General features: G+C 38.1%; 1 protein-coding gene across 7 annotated transcripts in view; it reads right to left on the bottom strand.

Moving 5' to 3' along the window:
* The window catches only part of herc1 (HECT and RLD domain containing E3 ubiquitin protein ligase family member 1), a 144138-nt gene extending 126620 nt beyond the window's left edge, over positions 1-17518 (bottom strand). For all 7 annotated transcript variants that reach the window (XM_039773671.1, XM_039773672.1, XM_039773675.1 and 4 more), the window contains exons 1-2: positions 17343-17518; positions 11298-12241 (exon numbers count right to left, since the gene is read on the bottom strand). In XM_039773671.1, coding sequence (XP_039629605.1) covers positions 11298-12215 — 918 coding nt within the window. In that variant the 5' untranslated portion in view covers positions 12216-12241; positions 17343-17518. The remainder of the gene's footprint in view (positions 1-11297; positions 12242-17342) is intronic.
* Positions 17519-17819: the final 301 nt, after the last annotated feature.

The raw sequence follows: 17819 nt of genomic DNA, 5'->3' as shown, positions 1-17819 counted from the left end.
TCACTGTTGTAGGAACGGAACTGTGTCGTAACCCGAGGACTCCCTGTACTGAAACAAAAAAAAAAACAGCTTTAGCTTATTCCTACACTGAATGGTTTATTTAGCAAGGAACAAAGTTTATTGTTTTTGATCCAGGCCTTAACTAATTGTACAATACTTTCAAATAAAGAACTTATTATAAAGAATATTCAAAGTTACATGATTTATCAAAACCTTAAGAGAATATGTACCCTAAAATGTATATCATCAGCATTTTAAAATTTTAAATTAGGAATAAATACATTAATTTTAACTTATTGATGGCTCTGTGCTGCTCCCTAAGTAAGAATCATGTTCTGGGTCCTCCCAGCGTGAAGCGTTTTGAGTAGTGAGAAAAAGCACTATATACATGTAAAAGAAACATATAATCAAGGTACTACCACTTTGCTCTCCCACATCCAAAGGAAATACAAGTTAGGGTAATTGGGTATTCTAAACTGACCATCATTAAGTTTAGGTATATTAATAATAATATTTATTACATTTATACAGCACTTTTATGTGTGGGTGTTGGCCATGCAATGGACTGGAACTCTGTCCAGGGTTGGTTCATGTTTTGAAATCAGTAAAGTTGGGAAAGTCTCTGGCCTCCCATGACCCTGAAAGGGATTATTTGATTTAAATAATATTATTTTTAACTTGTTAACTTGCTGAACTTCTCATTGGCTTGCATGACTGCAAAAGTAGGTCTTTGAAAGTGCTGTATAGGAATTGTGTCATTCTATGTAGTGTGCCAACTTTAATCTTTGGATTTCAAACACATGTAAACACAACAAAAAAAATTAAATGTGGATAAAAGATAGTATGTAGTATAACCATTTTTGATCCAGAAAAAGGCTACTTTCAAACTATCACTAAAGATCAATTCTGATTTTTGGCTCATACCGGATTATTTTTGCAAGTAATCCAAATAATCAATTGTGTACAGATATCGATCCTGAATGTGTTCATTGAAAAATTAGTTTTTATTAATTCTGTTCACAAAGAGATGAAATGTAATAGATTACCATGAACACCAATATCATGCTGACATCTGTGCTATTTAATGCTGTTTTCAGTCTGGAACTTCTACAAATTCATCAGCTCAAGATGGCAAGGAACAAAAATAGACAACTAAACTGTTACTTTGAGTGCAACTAGCACTGTTGCAATTACCCATAGCATCCAGTAGACATAACAGAGAAGCTCAGACTGGTGGGGATGATATGTGGAGGGTTTTGATGCAAAACAATCATTTGAAAATTTCAGAACATCATGGGGATTGCTCAATTACCAATGCCAACATATGTCCTCAAGACTGTTTTGGAAAAATATGTACATATGATACACCATTTGCATCAAGAATCATGTAGCAAATGGGCGTTACTGACTGGAGACAATCACCAAAATACTTCACTTTTAAAGTCTATTAAAATAATCTTGCATACTTTCCATTGGCATGCTGAGCCAGTAATGTAACCCTTCAGGAGTGTCCAAGATTTTCAGAGATACAGGTAAATCCGATTTAGTCATTTAAATGTAGGCCACATCCAAGTCAAATGTGTTAATATCAGATTTAGTATTACATTAAAATAAAGTGTAAATCTTTTCTGTAAAGGTCCGATTGCATGCGTTTTTTCTGTTTACATTCCACTGAAAAGATCAGATTTGTGCCACATAGAAGTAAAAAAAAAAAAAAAGTTGGAACTGAGCTGCAGCATGAAAGTTGCCATTTTTTCCATTCCTAATGTAGTATGAACCCAGATTAGTCTAAAGCAGGATTATTTTATCCTCTTAAGACAATGGTTCTTCAGATTCAGTCTTGGGGGACCCAAGTGGCAGTAGGTCTTTCTTCCAATCAGTTTCACAATCAAGAGAGTCATTTTAACTCTAACTGATGTTATTTAATTAGGTGATCTTTAGTCTCTTTACTTATTCTTAATTCAAAAAAGCATAAAAATGTGATTTTTACATTTATTAGGCATTTATAAAAATGTGCTTTTTTGTTTTACATGCTTAACTATCTCATTTTGCTATTAATTTTCCCATTTTCAGTATTGTTCTCTCCCTTAATAGTATGCTAGTAATGAAAATAACCAACAATCTGAGAAGATACCCGGGGCCAATGATACTGAATGCTGAAAGCCTACAACTAACCACTAGCATGCTTATTAATAAATGAAATAAATAACCATGAGACAAGGAAAAGCAAAATGTAAATTATGATGATAAAACTCTGAAAGAACAAAAACCTAAATTATCACTATTTCTTATACATAAAGGCTTAGCACATTCTAATAAAACTTTTAACAAAGTTAGTTGTGTAGTTACTACATTGACAACAACAGCATACTTAATTAATCTAGGCGGCCAATTAAAACCAGAAATTGGTTGGAACAAAAAAAAAATAGCCTCATGGTTTCTCCAGGTTTAAGTATAACAATCATCAATCTAAGTTATGACAATTATCCACCTAATCAAGCCCATTCTTAAGCACTTCTTCCCCATTATATATGACGCTGCATGCAACTTGTGGAACCATATGTCATACATTAGGATGCATGGCATAAATCAGGCCAACCAGCATCTGTAGCATCAAATAGTATGAGCAAAACAAGGCTCATTGCATGATAGTTGGCGCTAGGCATGTCAGTATTATATTATTACTATTACAAAACAGTATTATCTGCAGTTGAATCCTAAAATGTTTCTATGGAGGAATACTTCAGACAAAATAAAATAAATAAATACATAAATAGATAAATGGACACATAAATAAATGTCCTAGGTTTGCCATGTAATTTGATTTGTTTACCCACATTGGGCTAAGCAAAATCTAATTTAAACAAGGGGTGCCTCATATAACAAAAATGGTAATAGTTATACGGCCTAAAGTGTTTTAACCATTTACAGTGGCTGGTAACTCTCACAGATTACAGTTGTATAGTTGTGTGAATAGCCAACCGACTTAGATGCTATTATTTCTAAACATTCAAAGACACCACCCAAACATGGGATATAAGATGAAATCGCAAGGAGTAGGAGTCCCAGGTATGTGGTAGATAAGAAAGTATCATATTTGTCACTGATCAGAGCTGTAAAATTGTTTGAAAAAAGTTTCAGTGAATATGCACCTGACTTTAGACTCGTAAAACAAGGGTCAAATATTCAGTTCAGTATATTACTTGGTGCTGCTTTGGTCTTTCCGTGTCAGAGTGAGTATGTGTTTGTATATATTAGTGCTGAGAGGTATACTGGTTCATACCGAAAACTGTTTTTTATTTTTGTTATGATATGGATTTTTCTTATACCGCAACACCGGTTTAAATAGCCTAAACAATGTTCAGAACATTGCACAGCAGGAAATTGTTGGGTGGGCGCTTTTTCACTGCTACACCGTTAAACACGCATGCAACAGAGTACATGCGTTAGTGGAGGTATTGAGTGGTGAAAATGGACAGAGAACATTCTGAAACTGAAGCTGTAGCAGACGATAAAGTTGAACATGATGACACAAAAGAACTTTTGCCAAAAAAATAAGCTGTCTGTTGTCTGGATATACTTTGGTTTCAAAAGGTCGGATGTGGACCAAACAACAGTTTACTGCAAATGCTGTCAAGCTAAAGTTGTCGCCAGAGGCGGCAAAACGAGCAATTTGCTGCACCACCTTAGCCGCAAACATGCTTTGGAGTAGCATGAATGTATGGAACTAAGATTGGCACCCTCCACGTCCTCAGGTAAAACTGGAAAACCTAGAGGACATGCGAGTCAGACATCACTTATAGAAGCATTTGCCGAGCTAGCCCGACGATATTTGTGTATCCCTGCTACCAATTCTCCATCTGAAAGAGCTTTCAGCACTTGTGGGAACATTGTCACATGCCACAGGGCAGCACTCAAACCAGATGCTGTTGACCGTCTGGTTTTCTTGCCCAGAATTTATAATGGCTAAGATTTAAGTAAGTACCTTGTTCATTATGTTCAAATGTGTGAATATAGTTTATGTACTACCTGATAATACTGCAAGCCAAGTTGCACTTTTATTTTTTTTCCCAATACTTGTGAATACTGTGTAATGTACCTGGGTACTGTGTAATAGCATTATAAATGCAAGTTGCAGTTTTATTATTTATGTATATAGCTTAGCTTGAAGTAAGGTCCATATTAATGCAATTTGCCTTAATGATGGTTCAGATGGTAAAGATGCCATCACCAAGTTGCACTTGTTTTATTTTATTTTTATTTGGTGAATACTGTGTAATGTACCTGGGCTTGAAGTCTTGAAGTAATGGTATTATTACTGGAAGTTGCACTATTATTTATTTTATTGTTATTATTTATTAGTTTAAATATTATGCAGTTTAGTGATGATAAAGTTGTTTAAAAAGTCACTTTAACGTGTCAGTAGACAGAGATTGTTAACATTAACAGAAAGTGTAGTTGGTTTACAAAAAATATTTACTATTTATTCGTTTTCTAAGACATGTTCAGTGCAATACAACTTTTGACAAGCACCTCTGGATATTTTACTAAGTCTAAATGCCTTTTTGAATGGTTGAAAATATATTGTCAAAATTATAGTTTAAGTTGTTTGCAAAATTTTTTCAATAAAAAGGTTCTATATTTTGACTGCAATTTTCATGCAGTGTGATTCCTTCTCTTCATTTGTGCCACCCCCTTGAAAACTATCACTTTATGGGGCCATGAAAACCTGCATATTAAAATGTATTTTTACACAATGTACAATTCTCATGTCAGTGGAATAGGTTATTCTTAGCCAGTCTACGGCAGAAATTGCAGTGGAAAATGTGGTTAACGTCCACTCATGAATGTGAAAAAAATTCCGTTGAATACCATGAAACCGGTATAATTTTGAAAAATACCGTGATAAAGAATTTTGCTCATATTGCCCAGCACTAGTATATATATCACTTTTTTTGTTAGAGAAATTGTGAATACTACTTCTTTAATAAGCCTTATTTCAGACAGGCACATTACAGAAAAAAAATCAAATAATATTACAGCCTGTAATTATGAGAAGCATTTTCTTTTCTTTTATGCCACTAGAGCGCTCTGCCCCCTACTCGCTTTGCTCGCCAACCCCAGTGTGGGCCCTATGTGCTAGTCATTTCCTGGACCTGCTGCTTGCGACGAATTGTGCTGTGATTTTGGATGAACATGAATATCAACTCTGTCTTTGACATCTCCATCTTTCGAAATTATTATCGCTGACAATTTGCCACATGTTGGTTTATTATATATGCAAGTGTGATGTTTCGGATTCATATAGAAATCCAAGAAAACTTCTTTGTCCGTGTTATTCAGATGTTTTGTGTAAAGTGCGATACTTTTGGATGTATTGATTTGTATCCATTATTGGCTGTAGAATTTCTAATACGTCCTATTGTTTAACTCTTTCAATTTTATATTACATCTCTTCTCCATGATCATAAATATAAACCTGATTGAATTGTGGTTTCTTTGAAATTAAACTTGTAGTAGCTCTGTCACATCCCCTATGTCCATATATTCGACCTCTTTTCGCTGTTCAGTTATTTCACCGAGTAATAATTTCCATTTGTTAGCGCTAATGTGAACTTTACTATCAGTTTTTTTGAGACTTTCGAATTTTAGTACTTTCATAAGCTCTAACCTGCTCTGCATGTGTATTGCGCCAAAGCTTTTAAACCTCTTTATGACATTCTACTTTCACTTCTACTCTTTGTCTTTTCTTCTTCTACTGTTTGTCTTTTATTTCTGCCCCCACTTGGACCGGTTAGGTTTTCAGTTCATCTCTTGGTGCAAAGTCTTGTCTCGTGGGACGTGAAATTCCCTCTCTGAAGATGTCTCGTTTCGTCTCTGAAAAAGTCTTGTCTCAACTCTATTATATACAAAAAATTCTTGGGGTATGTATTATGGATAAGTATTTTTGTACATATTTTATTAGTATGTATTTTAAGGAAATTGTATTTATTTGTATGGTCTATGAACAATAGCCCAGTAATGATTTCACTTTGTTAATTTTTTTTTTTTAACAGTTAGCACTATAGTTTAATTATAAAAATGCATTTTTAATATAGAACATAAGACTTCTATGCATCTGGTTATGCAGGAGCTTAGTGTGTAAAATTTTTTTGAAAGAGTAAAGGAGGGGGGAAAAAAAAAAAATCGGGATTGGCTGGTCAAGTAACACAAAATCAATGACTGGTTATCATTATCATTATAGTCAATGATCATAATACATGTGCATATTATACATATATTGTTTTATGATTTACAATGGCTCCAAATTATGTACTTGTATTGCATATGCATGCTTTGTTTGTCTGTAACAGTCTGAAAAAAGTGGATAATTTTGCATTAAGTGTACCTAACAATTTCTGGAATCCTTCCTTGTCTGTGGTAGAGATTGGCACTTTGCACCGGGTAATAATCTGTAAGACGGGGGTTGGGTTGGGGGTATAAAACTCTCAGGAGGTCACCGATTATTTCAGTGGAAACAGAGCCATTCCAAAAACCAGTGAAACTTTTAATTTCACTTTCAAACCAAATAAAACAGTGAAAGTGAAGTAATATCAGTAAAGTAACTTCTCCCGATTAAAAGTTGGCATTATAAATATTGCCATTTTAAATTCATTATTTGATATTTTATTATCAAATAACAAACCTTTACTCACAAAGTTAAATAATTGTACATTTAACTTAAAATATTCTTAATATATTCAAAGTTCACCAGGATAACATATTTATAAATGTTATGCAAAACAAATGTGCTAAATGTTAAAAATCCATATTGTAATAAGGAAACTCAACTCCCCTCCTAAACAAAGATACAAAATTAAAATTAAATTACCTGTAAAACTGAATAATTCACACAAAAGAAAACCATGATAGCTGCATGTTTTATTTTTGCTTGCAAGGTTTCAGTAGTGAAGACTATATGAAAGGAACATATGAGGGCTTATGTTACATAGAGATCTCATTTCTGGTGTGATGTGAATTATTGGCTTGTGTATTTATCAGACTAATGACAAAGTACTAGTATTTTTAGAGTGCAAGTTAAGTAGGCAAAAGTGTGTTTTGCAAGAAGGGAAGTCACTGCAGGTGATATCACTTTGCACTTGCTGCTACACTGCTCACACTGAATGCAATGGAACAGCAAACAGGAATTGAAACTTTGCTTAGCAGAGACCGGTTTTGATGAGGAGGTGGGAGGACACATTGCAGGCACTCCATGTACCAAATAGTCTTTTCATATGCAGTTGTGTTTTATCTTAAGATGTTCTACTGCTTGAACTGTAATCCTGGTTAAAACCAAACATTAGAAAACAAGAGCCAACCCTACTTGCTCTAAACTCATTCTCTTTTGATACTCCATTATCTTCTCACTACTCACTGCCAGACATTTATTAATTAATTAGTAAATTGTGCATTTATTAATCAAACCATGCTCTCTTTCCAGTGCTATAATTCTTTTTATGGTAGACTTTGTCATACATGGGCAATACGCATTTGAAATATCGGGGTGACATATTTTTCCGTATTTTTAATGCCTCGTAAACCAGAAATTTTAATTTTTTAGGCAACAAGTTCCCAAAGAACTACAATATAACACAAGGACTACCTATCAAAATGTGAAAGATCTAATGTGGTTTAGAGTTGAGATAGAGTAGGGCCAAAGTTGCCCTAGCCCCTTTTTAAAGCCTCCATTATCTCAGAAACTAATGGATATAAAATTTTGTATACTCATTGAGTGTCATTATTTTTAACAAGTATGAAGCAAATCAGAAATGATCAGTTGGGAACATCAGGTAAAATCTGTTAGAGTCTGCAAAAAAAGTTAAAAAAATAAATAAGATTTTGAAAATAATTTTTGAAAACAATCTGCACCTATTCTAATAAATATGCCATTATTTTTGCATACATATTTTAAAGACTCATAATGTGATGCTAGTATTTCATCAGCCAATGTATTATATGACCATTCAATACTTCCTTTATTAATGCTTGAATCCATAGAAACTGAAAGTGCCCCATTACTTCTATCTGAAAATAAAATGTACACCTTTAAGCACTCATTTTTAAAAGACTTTTGAAAACTACAGACCAATGCCTGTAGCTGGGGGTCTTGAAAAACAATCCAGTAAATTTGGCAACAGTAGCATAAACATGTGCTAACAAGTGACTGTTGGTCCTAGGTATGAAAAACTTTGATGATTGTTTAAAATACTACCTTGAATTAAAATTGAACCAAGCTGGAAACATATCAGCTCTTAGCACATTTAATCAAGGAAATTTGAAATTGAAGTAAATTAACTTAAATCACTAGAATTTCCACCCTTTAACAGAGGAAGAGCATATGCCAAGACTTATAAATGAACCCTAACTTTAGTCACACTGTATATTTAGGTAAGTGGCTCAGCTATACAGTAACTGATTCTGCCAAAACTGAAGCCCTTGGTCAAGCTGCAGAGGACCAAAAGAATTTCTAACATCAACAGAAAGCAAAACCTCAAGTACAGTACTTCATCTTTCGTGAATTTTCTTCACTGTATAGTACATATGGATATGCTAGTTAAAAGTTTAGACAAATACACCATTTGCTTCCTCCTCATTTAAGATCAGTGGATTACTACACAACTTTCATTCAGATACCATGTCACACTGAATGAATACAGCTGGTGGATCTTGTCACCTTGAGGATGTCAAATGACATGACTAGGCATACCCACAAAGCATCATAACAAGCTTCCTGCATTTTGACAGGAACTTACAAGTACTGGGGGGTTCATATTAATGACTGGTTGGACCGGTCTCATAAAACAGAGGAATTATTTAAGAAAAGGTAGAGCAGGCACTTTTTTCTTTGGTGACTGTGTTCCTTTAATGAGGGCAGTGATACAGTATCTTTCACACTTTCTACAACTATGAGATGGCTAGCATGATTTAACGCTATGGTGTCAGATCAGGTTGGGGAGCATGCACTTGGACAGTGCGTTGCTGCACCAACCACACGAAGAAACAGCTTGGGATCCTGGTTGGCAACCTCCGCCCCAAGGCAGACATGCAGTCCAGTTCCATCCCCTGGAAATTACCATCTATCTGCCACAGCAAGATGTTCCCTGGGGGTACCCTTGGCCTGGTCCAGCCACTCGGGTCCTCAACAGTCAGGATCCTGTGAGTCAGATCACCCTCTGTGAATTGTGCCACATGGCCACAGTTCTGTGATAGATGCTCCCTCACAATGCAGGTAATGTGCCTCATTTAAACCTCCATGAGCAACCTCTCGTTCAGCACAAAGTCAAACGAGCGGTACCCAAGGATCTCTGAATAGACAGTACCAAAGGAGTCCAGTCTTCATCTCAGGTCACTAGATAGTATCCATGTCTCACAAACATACAGCAAAATAGGAAGCACCAGGGCTCCAAAGACTTGGACCTTTATCCTTTTGCAGAGCTATCAGGAGCACAATACACCCATTTCCAGCTACCTCATGACCCTAAGTGCTCTTCCAATCCGTTGACTGAATTCATAGGAAGAGCCACCAGAGACATGAATGTTGCTGCCAAAGTAAACCAACCTCTTGGCGAGGTCTACATTCTCTCCACAGAAAGACACACTGTTGTTGGATGTGCCCAAAATGTCATTAAAGGCCTAGATCTTAGTTTTTATCCTGGATATTTGCAAAGCCCAGACATTTGGACTCCTTGCTCAGTCTCTCAAGAGCCCCAATCAGAGCCTCCACTGACATCGCAAAGGTCACAGCACCGTTGGCAAAGTTGGTATCCAACACCCAGTTCATGCAAACAGTGAATTGCTATGGTGTGCTGCATGGAATCATAACTTCAAGAGAGACTCACTTAATCAACAAGCTAATTAAAAGGGCAGTCACAGTTACAGGACACAAACTAGACCCCCTGGAGGTAGTAGCAGAAGTGTGTCAGGAAACACTACTGGGGCTCCTTCATATCAAAGACAATACTCTTGCATAATGCTGCATTGCGACTCTGAAAGTTAGAAGTTGTGTGTGTGTGTGTGTGTATATATATGACGCTGAGCCACTTGCTCTGAACAACATGCGCTTTGCCTGCAGCTGAATGACTTTTTTTTGGCTATGCACAAGCTAGTGCATGTAACATTATAAATACGCTGTTAGCCACTTACCTTGGAATGTCTGTATGAGTGTGTCACTGGTTTCCTGTCAGCACAAAGCTGGCATCAAGTGTTTAAACATGGTGCTTTAGCTCAACGCATGCACATTCTGACAGCGTTAGCCAAAAGTTGCTGCAGGGGTGTCCACTCTGGTTTACATTTGTTTCTGATTTCACATTCAAAGGCAAATGGGGGACCACAAAAGGGTGTCATGGATTTAGGGAAAGTATTAACTTCTATCAATGTTAAGTTATTTAGTGGTTTGATTAGTGTTTGTGTGTAGCCACGTTAGTCCATCTCCCAGTAGTTAGTTGGTAGGGGTCATTTGATCTGGTTTATGGGAGCAGTAGTAGCAGAAAAAGCAGGAGAGAACTAAATGTCTGACAGCTGGGGAAAGGCTGAGTGGCTCAAAGCCCTACTGACTCATTGGAGCTTTTTGAAACACCCATCTAGTTGGCAAAAGAGCTCGATTTTTGAGCGTCAGCGGAGTTTTGTTTGTAGCTGTCACAGAGCCATCTTATTGTGATTACTTCTGTTTTGGGCAGTTAACCTTTGGACGGAGCATTATTTGAACTCAGGTAACAGCCTAATTATTTTTGTTGGGGATTTATTTTTCCCATTTCTTTTTGATTTTGTAAATCATTCTTATGGACTTATTTTGCTTTTTGATATGATTGTTTTACAACATTTGCAACTATACATATTAACAGTAGACTTTTTAAGGATTGTTGTAAATAAACATATTCCTTATTATAAATGCCAGCATAATGACTGTTTTCGGTCCCGACTGGTAGAAGACCACCTGCTCCCACAGGAGAGTTATTCACTGAGCTACTGGGGAAAAAAAAATAATTTCCCCCTGGCGAAAAATAAAGTTCTGTCCATCTACAGTAAGTCAAAGTGCTGTAATGATACAAGCTATAGATGCTGTCACTTATGACTGTACTCTGTTGTATTACAACATGAATGATATTCAGTGAGGACAAAAATTACATCTTTTTTGCTCATACAAAATTTCAAGTTGCCAGTTGAAGTAGCACATATTCAGATGCGGAAGAATCATAAGGATAAACCAACAAAGACTTAACAGTTACTTTAGAAACTGACATGAACTTAGGGTTACTTACCAATGAGCGTCGCATTTGCATTAATACATTCATGAAGTAATCATAGCCAATTAACCCCTCTTGATTATGAAGGGTTATTGTGCTGACTACTGCTGCTGCAGCTAAGGCCATTTCTATCCACTCAAGAAGGTATCGAAGTGAACCTCTTTGTGCAGCCAAGCCAAGCAAAAGTTCAGAAGCAAGCCGTCGTCCCAATATATCAGCACCTGAATTAGGCATAGTTACTCCTTTAAGGAATGATGTCACTTGTGACAAGCAATCCAAACCCATAGGCGGAATTTTGCTTTCATTAGCTAATGATAATGGTGGTAAAGAGCTTATGACATCAATAGCTGTGTGAATGACATCATTACACAAGCTAAGTCCAGGTGCAGGAGGAGGCATCAGCCAACTCTGCCGTAACAGGGCAAACAGTAAGCTAAGACCAGTCCTGACACCCATTTCAATTAGTGCATCTGTGCTGGACCTTGGCCGTTCACTAACCGAGTGGCTATCAGTGGAGCCAGAGTTATTCTCTGGTGAATGCTGCTGCTGCTTTACTTTTCCCTTGTCATGGTATTTGTTGGAAAGTGCATAAAAAATGCGCTGCAATACCAGCAGTCGCTTACGGAGGGCAGATGCAAATGGGGAGTCTGAGCATACCATCTTCGCCAGTGCCAGCTGGCTACTAAGCAGAGCATCCAAGTAATGTTCTTGCTCATCGCTAGAAAGGGACTCGCGTTCAAAGTCTGGCAGTTGAGGTCCCTTTAGGCAAAGCACCTGTTGGGGCAGCAATACCACCTCCTTATTGGCAATAAGCTTGGCATACAAAACAGAAACCCCTTCTCGGGTGGCAATAGATTCACTGTCTTCTGTGATCCAAGAGCTGTTGAGATGCTCTAGCCATTTTAACTTCACTGGGGGAATCATCAAGGCCATAGCTGATTACTTGGGTTCCATCAGTCCTTTAGAAAGAGAAAACAAGGAGTGAGACTTGCACTATATAAAAAACAAAGAAAACATTATTAAAATATTGTCATCTTTAAAGCTTAAGTGTCTATGTTATAGGTTTGGCCAAATAAAGGTAAAAACTATGACAAGCTTGTATCACTTCTACTGTACAAGTGTGACATATGCAGGTCTGCTTACTCCATATTTGCAAATACTTTCAGACATTATGTAATGCATCCCCAAAGTAAATCCTCTACTATTTAGGACTAAATTAAATAGCACATTAATAATCAAATCTAACATAAAACTAAAAATTCAAGCAGACCGCTTTTACACTCTAGGCATAGGTTTCTAACACAAGCAGATTGAACAAACAGGATGAAGAAAATTGGCGAGTCAAGTGGCAACATTGTATTATGTTTTATTTTTATTTGCAATATTTCTATATTACACAGGTCTCAAATGAAAGTGTGGTAAAGAGGAATAAATGTAATTCCTTTTTTTTTTTTGTTAGCTGATCTTACACTTTTATTAGCAGCCTTCACTTAAGGGCAGAGTGGTGGCTCTGAGGCGAAGGATCTGCACTAGTATCCGGAAGGGTGCCAGTTCAAATCCCTGTTACTGCCACAAGGGATTCTACTTTGCTGGGCCCTTGAGCAAAGCCCTTAGCCTGCAATTGCTCCAGGGGCACTGTACAATGGCTGACCCTATGCTCGGACTCCAAAGGGTACGCAAAAACTAACAAATTCCTAATACAAGAAATTGTATACGGTGAAATAAAGAATATAAAGAAAAAAAAAAGAGAGATATTTCAGTATGACATATTCATAACACTGCAGTGGGTTGGCACCCTGCCCGGGATTGGTTCCTGCCTTGTGCCCGGTTTTGGCTGGGATTGGCTCCAGCAGACCCCCGTGACCCTGTGTTCGGAATCAGCAGGTTGGAAAATGGATGGGTGGAAGGATATTCATAACAAATTTAGGAATATTTTAATTTTTTCCATAATGTTAAATGATTAAAAGACAATTGTCATATTCTTCTTTGTAATTCAAGGAGGTTTGCTCTTGTGTCAAAACAGTGACAATTTAAAAAATGGAATTGACGCAATTGCAAATGACACTGAATATTAAAGGAAACCAGCTATGTTTGTGTTATACTTGCCTCTGTGCTCATTTTTGGCAAAGGTTTAAATAACTAGAACATTAACAAACTAACTAGAAAATCTCAAAAAAACAAGATAAACTAATTCAACCATGAGCAAGAAAAACTTGCTTTAATTTCATAAAATTTAAACAACACAAGTTAATAATTTCTGGAATTGCACAAAAGTGGTAAAAAACTCAGAAATAAAAGCATGTTTAATTGAAAAACAAGTGTTCAACTAAAAAAGTAAAAGTTGGTTAGAATTAATGCTGAAACCACATGAACTTTGGAAAACAATCTTAGACCATTACCAACATTCTTAACACCTTGCATTAGTCAAATGACAGACACAAATCTATATCCAGGTGAAAATTAAAAACAAAATTTTATGGTATTCACAGTACACATAGTTAGCACTAGTCATTAAAAGTGATTCTCAAAAACTAGTGAGAAAGATCAGGAAAACCTAGAATAGAATGAGTGAACTACTAGAACAGCTCTGCGCAAGTCACAAAGATCTAGGCTATTATAGTTGCTACTGCATGGTATTCTACCAGATTAACTAAACATATCCACAAACACATGAAAAGGCACATATAAATTAAAGTTTCTCATTCTTTTTCTCAATCCCTGATCCATACACTACCTGATACTGCATCATCCGAATGATGTAAAAACTGTGCTTATAGGGGAGATACAAAGCAAGCTGTAAGTCATTTCTGTATGCTACATACCCATTATTAAAAATGAGGGGAAAAAAAGAGCCTCAGCTCTTTTGGTGTGGCAGAAAAGTAATGAGACTGATTTTTTATTTACCAAAGTTTTTATTTTTTTCAAACATCAATGTTATCCCCTTCAAAGTGGTTCCCTTGGGCAGCTACACACCAATGGAGACTGTTCCCACTGTTGGTAGCAGCGCTGGAAGTCTTCAACCGGTATGGTCTTCAGCATGTCCGTTACACTGTTTTGGATGTTTTCTAAAGTCCCGAAATGACGTCCTTTGAGGACATTTTTCAGTTTAGGAAAAAGTCACACGGACTGAGGTCAGGTGAATAAGGGGGCTAGGGAACCACAGGAATGCCTTTTGAGGTCAAAAATTCTGTTACGGAGAGGGCAGTTTTTCAGCACCATTTTGGCACAGACCTTTCGCATGTGCAAATGTTCAGTCAAAATTTGATGAACGGTAAACCTGTTCAAATTGTTCACTCAACATTCTTAATGATAAATGACGGTCTGATCTCACAAGATTGTTGACACGTTCGATGTTTTCATTGGTTTTCGAAGTTGAAGTCCTCCCTGAACGGTGTTCATCTTCTACGTGTTTTCTGCCTTCCAAAAATGATTTGTGCCAGCAAAAAACTTGAGCTCGGGATAAAGAATGTTCCCCATAGGCCTGTTTTAACTTTTCAAACGTCACACTTGCCGTTTAATGGCACAACGTTGCTCCAAATTCCGCTGTTCCATTTGGCGTGACGCACAACCAAAAACACAACTTTGCTAATAGCAGTCACAAAAATCACGTAGTTAACGGAAGGAGTTGAAACTCGCACTGAGCTATCGGAGGGTACCGATACACGTGCTCTATCAAGGACAACAGCGCAGCGTTGCTGGATCGCTTGCAGTGTTGCCAGTCTCATTACTTTTCTGTCACACCTCATATATCAACAGCTGATTAGCATCCCATCCTAATAGCACAGCTAGATAAGCAGCATATCTTCAGTTTTGTTTGTCTGCTGCAAATAAATATATAAAACAACTCTGTGAATTACAAACCATTGATCCACCTACTAATTTTTAAACCAGATGAATCCAACCAACAGTTACATGGGACAGCAGGTGCCCTTCAATTGTAAGTCACATTTATTTATATACATTGGAGTGGCCAATAAACCTAAACCATATTTGGACTATGCACAGAACAGCCCATGAACTTATGGGGAAAACATATACCACACTCACTTACATTATCTCTGGGTGACTAGGCTTAGTATCAGGAAATGTATACAGTGCATAACTTTAATCACACAATTAAAAAAATAATATAAAAAAATTGTATAAAGACAGCAGGGTATGAGCTTTCCCAATAATTTTAGCATTTGGCCCTGATACTGTGTATGAACTGCAGCTTCTAAAATTTTCCTTCTTAATAACCATTCCCCGATTCCCTGAGGGTGAACCACCTCACAGGATCCTCATTACTGAGGACCTGAGTGGCTGGACCAGACCAAGGGGACACCCACGTAGCACCTGGCTGCAGCAGATAGATGGTCATTTCCAGAAAGTGGGGCTGGACCACGTGTCTGCCTGGGGGGTTACCAATCAGGATCCCCAGCTGTTCCATCATGTGGTGGGTGCAGCAACGCACTGTACCAGTGCATGCTCCCCAGCCTGAATAACCAAATATCTCTACTAACTAAAGCAAGAATGATTCATTCATTTTTAAACCTATTGGACTTAACATGATTAAAACTTTTAAACTAGCATTAATTACCATCAAGTAATAAACTTGGCTAGTGACACTATAACACAAGTACTACATCACTACAATGGATACCATAAAAAGCATGACTGACAAGGCCTATATTTACTGCTTGCATGTACTTATAAGATTGTGTGTTTTATTATTTATTATTAGCATGCTTTGCACTGCTTTTCCTTACAGTGTAAGTCTTAATAAACTTTAACTGGATGCAAAAATGTCAACATTAAGTTATGATTTTTTGCCTAACAGCAGCACAACAGTAGTACAATGCCACAAAAAATGCTGAGTTTCATCTCTGTGTGGAAAAGCAAATATGGGTGTCACTGTACAGTAAACCTGTTGGGGTATAGCTTCCTATGGGTCTTCCAGAAATGTGTATCTTAATGTAAGGTGTAAACAGAACATGAACTTAAACGGTCTATAATAAGTTGATGGCTTACTTTTCTCTCTCCCCATTAAGGCAATCGCTGTACAAAACGGGACATGAGAGAATTGTTAAAGCAGTGAGATCAATAAAATAAAGGCGAGAGGAGACAGACTGCAGTGATAAGCTTCTGACATGGCGCCAATGGAGGAATGATGACAGTTGCTTTTAAAAACTGTGCAGATCCACAAAGTTGAGGTAAAAGAAATGTGAAATTGTGTAATAAAACGAATGGATAATATCTAGGCAGAGTGATATGACTGGCCAACCGTTAATAAGGCTGCGCCCACCTTCTCCTTTGTGTGCAGTGGAGCTTTCCTGTGCTGCTGGGAGCCCTGAAGATGTCAACGATGGGACGAATGAAGCAGATTATTTGCCTGCTTTTTAACGTCTAGCAGGTTCTGTGTACGAATGACACAGGAGGAAGCCTGTGACATGTGCACTCTTGTACACTTTCTTTGTTAAACCAATAACTTCACACGCCAAGGTAGCCCCTCCTAAACCATCTCCCCTGATACTTAACATTGTTTTCCTGTTGCTTTTGTATTTAAGGCTCCTGTAGCCAGCAGATCACGCGGTACTTGATAACGTTCGGCGTAGGTGCCGTTTTCCTCCAGAGCCCCTCTGCTGTCACCGATGTCTCCCGAAAAGAAAGGTGCTTGGTGTCACGTTCGGTTGCTGCAGTGCTTCCTTTCACAATATCGGCTGAGAAAATGTGAATGCCGAATTACCCCCTAGTGTTCGTCCTTACATTTTATAGCGCCAAGCTGGTCATTGTGCTTTCTTTTCCCCGCCCTGCCAAATGAAAGGAGGGTGCAAGAGGATGGCTCCTTTTCAGCGCCGAAGCTGCGGCTCCCCTATTTTTTTATTTGAGCATTTCCAGTCGTCACACTGGTCTGCTATGCAAACTAACCGGGGAGACCTGCCAATCTCCGAATGGAAAAGGCCCTACCCAAAACAGCCTGACGTGTCGCTGCAGTTGCGACTAGGCTAGTCCGAGGACTCGAGGCCTACATCGACGCAATAGCACGAAGCAAACTGTCGGCCCCGCAAACAGCTAACTTACCGTCAAGTGCCAATGACCACATCCCCGGCTCCGCGGTGCATGTTGTGCATTCCCACAAATACACTGTCATGCATACCCCATGCTCTACCCGCAGAGCGTCTGCCAACTTTCTGCCGCAATGAAATTCAGTCAAGTCCGATCCCCGGCCCCAAAGAGGCAGGGCGCTTCAACATCACGTGTTTACCAAGCCAGCCTGTGGATGGAGCTCTCGTACAGCAGCTCGTTTGGCAATCGTGCAGGTAGGCTGACAGGAGAGCACAGAGCAGGCTGGCGGGTGCGTAAGGCGGGGCGGGAGCAGGCGCGTCTCTATCCCTACAGAGTGCTGCGCGTTCACACGCGCGCGCGACAGCTCTGTTAGGTGTTGAAGGAGCTTCTCGTGAGAGTCGATAGCCCGCCCGATTTCGTCTTCAGACCTTACGGCTCGGAGATGGTGCTTTCTGTGTCACTGATGCTTTATACATACCTTAGCAATTCTGG

Source organism: Polypterus senegalus, chromosome 12 (assembly GCF_016835505.1).
Source record: "Polypterus senegalus isolate Bchr_013 chromosome 12, ASM1683550v1, whole genome shotgun sequence".
In the NCBI taxonomy this organism is placed as follows: domain Eukaryota; kingdom Metazoa; phylum Chordata; class Cladistia; order Polypteriformes; family Polypteridae; genus Polypterus; species Polypterus senegalus.
Note: the sequence above shows the minus strand (reverse complement) of the source record. Positions and strands in the feature narration are given on the sequence as shown.